Below are 10148 nucleotides of genomic sequence, written 5' to 3'. Positions count from 1 at the left end.
GCTTCAAACGCACATTGTAATTTTTTAAGTGCCCAAGTCAAAACTCCAAAGCGATCGTGCGAACAGAAGCTGAGAAAAAGCAGCTAACACGACGCTTAAACTTCGGGCAGCCCTCGCAGGGAAGAACTTAAAGGTGATGACTTCTGGAAACGCTTTCAAGTTTTTGGTTTTTCTTCTTAATCTTCCTCTGATGAGCAGCTGTAGATAAAAATTAACATGGACAGAATCTCCCAAGTAAACTCCAAGTACCACCGCTCTTCCAGGTCAAAAGGCCAGCAGGGAAATCATATTCCCAGGACCAAGGATCAGTGACAGAGTTCACTGCTCAAATGGAAGAAAAAAAATCCACACGCACAACTGACATCCAAAATGGCTCAACATAATTTATTTTTTATGTTAAAATGTACAGAGTTCTTTTGAAAGTACTTGCTAGAAAGGGGAAAAAAAAGTGATATTACATACAAGGAGAGGAAGGGAGACCATCCAGCCAGGAGCGTATGACATGGAGAATTACAAAGGCATCTAGGCACCCCTTCCCCTTAGCTTACAAGTCACCATGAACAAAGTACAAAGAGGTTACAAAACAGGAAAAGCAAATATAAACAGACAGGAATAGACTCAGCTTCATTTGTACATGCGGCTTTTAGAGGCATCTGGAGCTCCTATTCACACACTCTAGAGATCTCTTTAAAGAGAATTTTTATCTTTCTTAAAATAGTTTTTAATATTCTACAACAAAGATAAAAAATTTTAAAGATGGAATGAAATGAAAAAGCTCTTATTTTTAAAAGGCATCAAAGTCACTAACAGTGAGATTTTTTTTTTTAATTTCTTTTAGAAGATTACCCAAGTTATCTTGCTAAAAATACATATTTTTTTTTTTTAAACAGAAGTGAAAAAATGGTAGGTACCAATATTACTGCGTTGGATAATTTCTTTTTATATATAGAAAAGAACATTTTTTTTTCTACAATAGTTCTACAGTCACAAAGGCTTGTGGAAAAGGGAGCTGCCCAATTGATAAAAAAAACATACAAAACCAAACCAAACATAACGGCAAACAAACTAAATTCACGGCCCTCATTTCAACAGCTTCTCCTCCTGTCTCAGACCCCTACCCCACCCCCCACCCCCCCCCCCAGCAATCAGGAAGCAGTGACACAGCTGAAGATCTAGGAAGGAGAGGGCAGCACAGTGCGCTTTCTACATGGGTTATTTGGAACTGGAATAGTATATACAGAGAAATGGGGTCCTACACAGCCTTGTACATGCTTAAAACTAAACAGAAATAAAAAGTGGAAGTCCTTTGAATTCTGCCTTTTACAGTTAGCAGTTATTGGAGGAAAGTCCATTTTAGTGCATCTGAAGAAACCCCAACCTTCTTTTAGACTCTTTTGGTTTAAAAACAAAAGAAATTAGTCTTATTAATGTGTCTGTATTTCTACTTCATATACAATAAAAAAAGAACTTTACACTAAAGGGTGTCCCTTTTTGGATTGGGTGACATGCCAGCAGTGTAGCCAAAAAGAATGTAAATTGGATTACGCGGTAATAAACACCAAAATCCTGCCGCCTGCATCCTACTATGGTGTTTGGACTGTTTCACTCTTGTAAAACAGGCCGATTCCCTTCTTTTCCCACACTAGATCAAAAGTGTGGCTATTCCTATAAAATGGGTCTCAAACATAGCGGGAGAATCAGGGAGAACATCACTGACCCCCCCCAGAGCGCGGCACATTCAGCAACTTCCTACCCCATACCAGGAATGGAAGAGTGACAAGGACACCACAGGGTTCTCGTCAAAGTCACTTAAAACGTACACTTTATCTTCCCAGATTACCTAAGCAAAGAGATTAAGAGGCAGACCACTGGAAACAGCTGCTTTCGAGCTCAGCCTGACTCAAAGGCTCAGAACCAAGACCCTCAGCATTTCGAAGTACATACTAAATCAGAGTTTGGGATCTCAGAGTTGTGGCTGACTTGCCGTTCACCAGAAGAGCCTGCAACCATTTTCTTGTCCTAACAGACCATTAACCACCCTATCCTCCTCACGACTGCATAAGGGATACGAACAGTTCTCTCTTGAGATGCTTCTTGAGTAGTTCAGAGTGACAGAACATGTGGGCATGCATGCACATCTGTGCGCACATGCGTGTCCGGGTGGTGAATGGGATCACTTTAAAGTTACATTATATTTTCAGCATGAAACATACAATTTCAATTAACTCATCTACAAAAACACCAGTGCGAATACTTTATTGTTTACATGTAACTCCAAATTTTACTGAGGGCAAGGGAGTCAGGGAAAATGAAAGATTAAAAATTTTTCCTGACTTGCAGAAATAAAGAGCTTCATTTATCCTCTGTGTCCCCTTCCAAGTCTCCCAATAAGTGCCTCCTGCTAGAAGTAGGAAATGCTAGGTGGGGTTTAGAGGGAAGGGTTGTTATTCTTTGAGATGTCAAACATTTTACATGACTGCAGCACTAGAAACTGCATACAGAGGGGCACAGGGGAGGGAGAAGGACATACATTTGAAAAAAAAATTTAGAAAGATGATTTCACTGTTACACATATTCTGTCCACATTGTCAGCAAAGTAAGGCTCTTCTTAAATTATGAAAAGATTTTTGTGCATGTTTTCCCCTCTAAAAAACATCTGTAAATGATTTTAGCTGTAAAATGTTTCAGGATTGTGAAGAAAACAAAAACACAAAACAAAACAAAAAAAAAAATCCAAAAAATAAAGACCAGGCTTCCTAAAAAATAAAATAAACCAAAGAAAATCCCTCTAAATCTACAGCAATATTTTAACTGGAAAAAGGTCCATTTTCTCTGGTTCGTCAGTATAAAAGGTTCCTTTATTTATATATATTTCAGTTTCTAGGATGCAAGTTCATCTTGCTCATCTTCTCATGTATGGTCCATTGAGAGACTGCTTGGGCACCCCAGCAGCATTCATGTAGCTGTGATGGGAGGGGCCAGTGTACATCATGTTTCCATGAGGATTTGGCTGCATAGGCTGCTGGGTATAGGCCTGGCTCCCCATCATTCCCATCTGCATCTGCATAGGATACTGTGCTGTCTGGTTCATGTAGGCAGGGTTACTATGGTAACTGCTGTTCATCATAGGCTGTGTCATTCTGTAGCTGTTCATGGCGTTCAGGGTGTTCATATTCATGGAATTAACATTGTAAGGGGTGGTCGGCATTAGGTTGACTCCCATGTTCATACCCCGTTGAACAGCTAACGTACGAGGACCAGCCTGCATGGCAACTGCGGGTGGGCTGCGGCCATAGAGCTGCTGCTGGTGTGCAGTTGCAGAGGGCAGTGGTGCTGATTTAGAGCGAATGGAAATGTGCCCCTTGACTGGCATCTGCCCCTGCAACCTCTGCGTGTGTGGAATACCAATGTTGGTAGCAGACATGTTACACTGAAGCAGAGGTGACGTGAGGTTCATGGTGGTGGACGCCAGGTTTGGTGGGGGTGTCATAGTGGCTTGTGCTTGTGGTGTGCCTGCTAACGGATGAGAAGGAGCTAGCTGAGCCAGTCCTGTGTTGGACAGAGAAACGCTGGTTGCATAGGAAGTCACAGCAGGAGAATGGCTATAAGGCATGGCATGAGGGTCCATAATGGTGTTTGTCAGCTGCTGCAACTTGGCTAAACTGAACGTGGCTGATGGTTGTGAATAGCTCCCAGCACCAAAATCCCCTGGAATCCTCTCGTAGATACTTATGTTACCAGTGCTTCCCGATTCAGGTATTTCCATGATCATAGGTGCTGGGGTGAAGCTGTTGTTCATGCTACACTGAGACAGTGGAGGTTGCTGCTGCGGTGGAGGTGGGGGCTGTGGCTGCTGTGACTGAGGCGGTTGCTGTTGCGGCTGCGTTGTTGGTTGCTGGTTACTTGGAGGCCTTTCTACTACACAGCTCTGAGGTGACTTGATATTGCAGTTTGCTGCAGGCTGGACAGTGTTTTGCTGCATCATGCTGCAACTGCTGCCAATGTTTGCCATTTGCTGAGTGACAACACAACTGTTCTGAGTGAGGCTGCTAGAAGAGGACAGTCCTCCATACGAACAGCTGCTCTGGGAAGAGTTATTTCCACAAATGCTGCCTCCCATAGTGGAGTCATAGCTGCTGGGGTTTTCGTAATTCTCTGTAGTGCTCTCAATGCTGCCAAGGTCACTGAAGCCACTATCCACCACCTGCTGAGAGTGGTCCGATACTGAAGGCACATCCATCATGGGGCTGGTCTCCATGTTCTGCATAGAGGGTGCGGACAGGGATCCTTGTTCAGGACTTATCTGGGTGTAACTGCTCTCCAGAGCAGGCACGTTTGGGCTGCTGACAGAACGTACAGACTGGCTGGGGTGGGACTGAACAGAAGATATTGGACTGTTGTGTTCTGAGGCCTGGCAATCTTCAACCATTGATATCTGAGGATCCTCCTCAGTCTGGGTGTAACTCTGCAAAGTCTGGCAAGCTGCAAGAGTTTCTTCACAGTCCTGGTAAGCTACATCGTGCTCATTGCTTTCCTCCTGTGTCAAGGACTGGACTGCTTGGACAGTTTCAAGATCTAGTTCACTATGAGGAATCTCTTCCTCTTCCTTTAATTCAATTAACCCTTCTTTATTACTTTGCTCTTCTTCGTGATCATCTTCAGACCCAGGGACGTGCTCTGAGCCCACCGAGGTCTCATTGGAAGCCTGCTCTTCCTCAGAATCTGCCTCTGCTTCATCTTTCTCTTTTGCATCTTCTCTACTGCTCGGTATGCTTGTTTCTAAAAAACATTCTTGCACCTGAGGCTCCTCCTTCACCCCTTCTCTAACAGGCTGTTCCTCCAATTCTTTTTTCTTCACAGACTCCAGATGACCGTCATCTTCGTCATCAGCATCATGATCTTCATTTTGATTTGTCACTACTGCAACTTCCTCTTCTTCCTCGTGGTCGTGCTCAGGTTCGTCTAGTTCTTGCTGTTCTTCTTCTGATTGCCTTTGCTCTTCTAAAACCCGTGGCTTCTCCTCTACCTCCTCTTCTATCTCGGGCTCTTTTACTTCTGGCACTGGACTGCTGTTGCTGTCCACAGGAGAAACTGCTCTTACTTCACTGCTGGCTGTATCTTCCTCTTCTCCCTCTCCTACCTCTTCTGCTTCCATATTCACATCTTCCTCTTTTCTTTCCTCAATAAGAGGCAGCTCTTCTTTCTGCTCAACACCTTCTTCTTTATCTGAAATTTTGGGCTTACGCCCTGGTTTTGAATTAGCTACCACTGCATCAACTCCTTCATCCTGAACTGATGGTGGCACCTTTTCCCGGTTCAGTTTAAAACCTGGTTTTCGACCAGGTCTTTTTTTCCAGTGGACTGGTTTTCGGCTTTTCCCTTTTGGCCATCCCTTCTTCTTTTTCATGGGTGTAGAAGTATCTGGCTCAAGCGAAGAATCCTTTGCTTCACATTTTCTCAGCATAGATAATGGTTTCAAAGTTGGGTTACCTGAAAACACAAATTGAAAGATACTGTTCAAACATTTTTGTTTGACCGGAGCGTTCATGGAAGCTTTCCCAAGCATTCCCATCATGTTTATCAACTTTATGTATCAATACTAGCTTAGTGATTTATTGTGAAGGGTAACAATAAGGATCAAGGTCTGCTGTGATTAGTAATCACACTGGACATTACATTTTCAAAGAACACCAATGCTTTCAAGATTTTGCATGGTCAAAGCTCTGAGCCTTTAATACACAATTCAAATTAAACACTAGGCTATACAATGAAGTCCTGGGAAGACTCAGCACCCTTTACAAATTTTATTTATATATGTTCACAAATGAAAATGTTCCAGTGTAGGGGAACACATGCAATAAAAACATGTTTCCATTTAGATCTGTATTTTGTGCATCTGCTGAAGAAAGGAAGTATTTCCACTTTTTCATGGCTTATGCTTTTAAGTGCCAACAGAAATACACAGATGACTGAATTTGTCTACCTTTTTTTTTTCTTTTTTTTTTTTTTAATCTGAGAAATCATTAAAAGGAAGCTGAATTTCTCTCTCATCTAACTTTCATTTGATGAAGAAAGTTTTACATTTCAGTGACTTTCCAAACAGTAGAATAGGTTCAGAGCTTATACAGCCAGAGACCAATGTGATAATTTACTGACTTACAAAGCTTACAAGTACTGTAAGGCATTCCCTGAATTAATTTTGGTTTAAACCTGTCAATTTGGGTGATGGTTGGACTCAATGATCTTGAAGGTCTTTTCCAACCTACATGATTCTATGATTCTAATTAGGATAGTCAGTGACATTTTACACAACTGTTGGTTAACTACTGCAACAGTTGATCATTGACACTAGTTGCTATTCACACTTTACCATCTGAATTTCTGTCCTTCAGACACTGAATTTACTTAATCTGCTTTTGTATTAGTTTTCCTTTTATCCATTAGGCTGAAAATCTCTCTTACCAAACAGTTCTCACCTAAGTAATTTGTAAATTTATCAAGTCACTCTTTTGCGTCTGCTTTCTTTGAATCTACTGTTATAGAACATTTGTTCTAGTGTCTCAATCAGCGCACGACTGTTCTTTGAACTATTCCAGTTTATCAATAATCTTATCAAGTGTGAGTAACTGAGTAAAGATTGTTGTAGTAGTTCCACCAAAGCTAAATAAAGAGATGACAGAATGTGTCTACTCCACTTGAGATTCCCCCGCTCATATATTTAAGGATCATCTGAATCTTTTTGGCTCTGTGCTAGAAAATGATGCCAACTACTGGACATGACCTTCAAATCCTCTCTCATAGACTTTTTCAGTGAATTGCCCTTCACTTCATTTACTAAATCCCCTCTTTTTCTGTCAGCTGCTACATTATTTTTTAATCTATCCATAAAATAGCAGTACAGACACACAACCCAGACCAATCTCCCTTAGAATAGAGTAGTTCTGTTTGAAGGGACCTACAATGATCATCTAGTCCAACTGCCTTGACCCCACTAATAAAAAGGCTGCTTAATTACTCCTTGTTTGCAGCTTGATTTATTTAATATGTATTAGCTTGATGCTGTAACATTTCATCTTAAGCAAATGGTTTTGATTAAGTCCAATACCTCTCAAAACACTCAGTAGGTAACATCAATTACCTTTATTAACCAAGCTGTAGACTTGTAAAAATATATCAAATAGATTTTTCATATACCGATGTTCATTTGTATTGAGCAAATAACTGGACTTTCTACTGAGTAATAAGCCAGTCATCCTACTGTTTAAAACAGGATGAATGTCACACTGATGGCCCTGTAATTAGGTTGGTCATCCCACTATATGGATATAAGATCAATTACCCCCAATATTCAAAGTACATTTGTTCACATTTCTGCCCTTTCTACCATCTTAAAAAAATGTCATTGATTCCACCCTATGAATTTCCCAAGAAGAGCTGCATTAAGTCCAACAAAGGTAAAACTAAATAATGTGCTCCCAGTAGTTCACAAATGCTGCTTAAAACCTAATCATAGGTCAGCTGACTTATTCTTGCCCTTTGCTGACAGGCATTTACTCTAAATAGGTCTGATGAGAAGCATTCTGAAAAAATTCTGGGTATTAAAAAAATGAATTTAAAACAAATACTGAATTCAAAACAACAACTCCTTGAAGTCATCAATAAAACAAGTATTTGGAATGTGAATAAAGGAAGGAAAGGATCTTCCAGTCAGCATATCATTGTGCAGGAAGAAGGAAATACTACTTTCATAGTATTTGTTAAAGTATGAACACTTAAGCCCTTAAAGAAAAAAATCCACCTCTTTAAAAACAAAATTAAAAAAAAAAATAAAAAAATAAAAATCATTATTTCTCTTCCCCTTCTTTCACATTTCCTACCTACTATAGATGATTAGATTTACCATCTCATAGGTATAAGACCCTCTGCTTTTATCTGTACTTTCATGGATTTAATATTTTTAGGAACATAAAATAAGTAGTAAATGATCTTATGATGGCAGGCTCCCCTTATAATAATGTCATATTAAAGGTGTCCAGTCTGGGCTCCCCAATACAAGACAGACATGGAGCTACTGGAGACAGCCCAGCAAAGGGCCACTAAGATGCCTAAGAGACTGGAGCATCTCTCTGATGAGGAAAGGCTCAGAGAGCTGGGACTGGAGAAGGCTCCCAGGGGGAATCTTATCAATATGTACAAATATCTTAAGGGAGGGTGTCAAGATGACGAAGCCAGGCTCTTTTCAGTGGTGCCCAGAACCAGAAGTAATGGGCATAAACTGAAACACAGTGTCAGGAAACACTTCTTTACTGTGACTGAGCACTGGAACAGGCTGCCCAGAGAGGCTGCGGAGTCTCCCTCCTTGGAGATGTTCAAAAGCCATCTAGATATGGTCTAGACATGATCCAGACACCCTGAGCCACTGGCTTTTAATGGCCTTGCTTAAGCAGTGCCGCTGGACAAGATGACCTCCAGAGGTCCTTTCCAACCTCAAAGGACTGCGATTCTATGACTTTACCATATGCACTTGACACTGTCTTCACAAAAGAATATGGATTTGATGACCCCTCAAGATTTCATGTGCATCATTTTTTAGGATACTGAGAAACATATGTATGTGCTCATTCAGTTGCACTTAGTTAATCGTCAGTGTGCATGCAAGCTTGAACAGAAGATCCTTACAATATTCACTTTCACAGTAAAACTTACAGGTAGAACTAGGACAAGCAAAATAATAAAGCCCAGCCTATTACATAGCTCTATCTTCCCCCATACCACACTAATCAAGTTGCACAGAATTAGTAGAATATAGAGAGACAAGCTTTATTTGTTTTCTATACCACAGAACACACTCTGTCTTCCAGAATGCCTAACGCTTAATAAAAAATACTGGCCTCAAATCACCACACCACACTACCCATTGTCATTGTAGCCCTGACAGCAATCAGAACCAGTTCAAATTCTCATCAGAGACCAAGTTTAAGAGATTGCAATGTTACATTTCAGGGAAATCATAAAACACTTTCAATGCATTGCCTCAGCTAGAGATTAAGTTCTCAGGGAAAAAATCTAACCAAACCCACCCTTAGTCAGAAAGTTTAAAAAAAAAAAAAGAAATTACAAGTAGGTTTCTGTAGTGATGGGAAAACTTCCAAAAAATCTAAGCTTCCTATAAACATTCCTAACACAGTTATGATTAAAACAGTCTAAATCTGAACCAAATATTAATGACTGCAATACTGTATTTCTGAATTGTCGTAAGGCAGTGCTGCCCCCCTCCACCCAGCTTAATTTTTTATCAAAAAAGGCCAGCTGTTTATGATGATTGCTTATCCCTGTGGGCTAACATGTTTAGGTAATTGAAAGTACATTGCATTTTCTTTAAGATCATTACAGTTTTACTATATATATGCCAAGGCACCTGCATTAAAGGCATAAGCAGCCAACAGATACCGTTTGATGTCAGGAGCAGCAATACCCTAAAATAGCGTGCTTACTACTTTATTACTTCAGAAGTTCTGACAAATTCGCAGAAGTTCAGGAAAAAAAAAAGGCAACAGAAGTGACACAAGGGAACGGAAAGCACTAAATTACAAGTGGCAAGTAAGAAAGTAAAGTATTTATAAAGTAGGCGAGTGAGAAACTGATTGTTGTAGTATATAACAGGTGTGAATTAAAACAGTGGCTTTCCAAATACCGCTTCTGATCCCTGGGTACTCTATGGACTATATGTAGTTTGTAAAAGGTGGTTAAAAATCACTGATGTATTTTATAAAGCAACGTATGTGTGTGGAATCTCTAAGGGGATCTGTGTCTCCACTGAAAACATTCAGAAAAGCACAAATGAAAAAGACTGAAAACCAGTTATCTAACAGATCTTCTCCCAACTATATAGTCTTATTAATGGTGCTGGAGTACCACAAAAAAATTTCATGACTAATCTGATCACAATAGAATTAATAAAACAATGATATAAGCTGACTGCGCATATATTCCCACTAAGCAAACTTAATGCTGCATCAACACGTGTTTGCACTAAATTTACGTAGTTGTATGCTGCTATAAGGGTTTAAGGGTAACTGATGCTAAATGGATTGTATACATAGCTATAATCATATTGATGCTTTCAGTATTTAAGAACTTCTAAAGAA

The 10148-nt window shown here is 40.2% G+C and overlaps 1 protein-coding gene across 4 annotated transcripts in view; it reads right to left on the bottom strand.

The window, feature by feature from the left end:
• Positions 1-363: 363 nt before the first annotated feature.
• KAT6A (lysine acetyltransferase 6A) overlaps positions 364-10148 on the bottom strand; it is a 52756-nt gene continuing 42971 nt past the window's right edge. For all 4 annotated transcript variants that reach the window (XM_049830933.1, XM_049830935.1, XM_049830934.1 and 1 more), the window contains one exon: positions 364-5490. In XM_049830933.1, coding sequence (XP_049686890.1) covers positions 2903-5490 — 2588 coding nt within the window. In that variant the 3' untranslated portion in view covers positions 364-2902. The remainder of the gene's footprint in view (positions 5491-10148) is intronic.

The sequence above is a fragment of the Accipiter gentilis genome, chromosome 28, assembly GCF_929443795.1.
Source record: "Accipiter gentilis chromosome 28, bAccGen1.1, whole genome shotgun sequence".
NCBI classification, from domain to species: domain Eukaryota; kingdom Metazoa; phylum Chordata; class Aves; order Accipitriformes; family Accipitridae; genus Astur; species Astur gentilis.
Note: the sequence above shows the minus strand (reverse complement) of the source record. Positions and strands in the feature narration are given on the sequence as shown.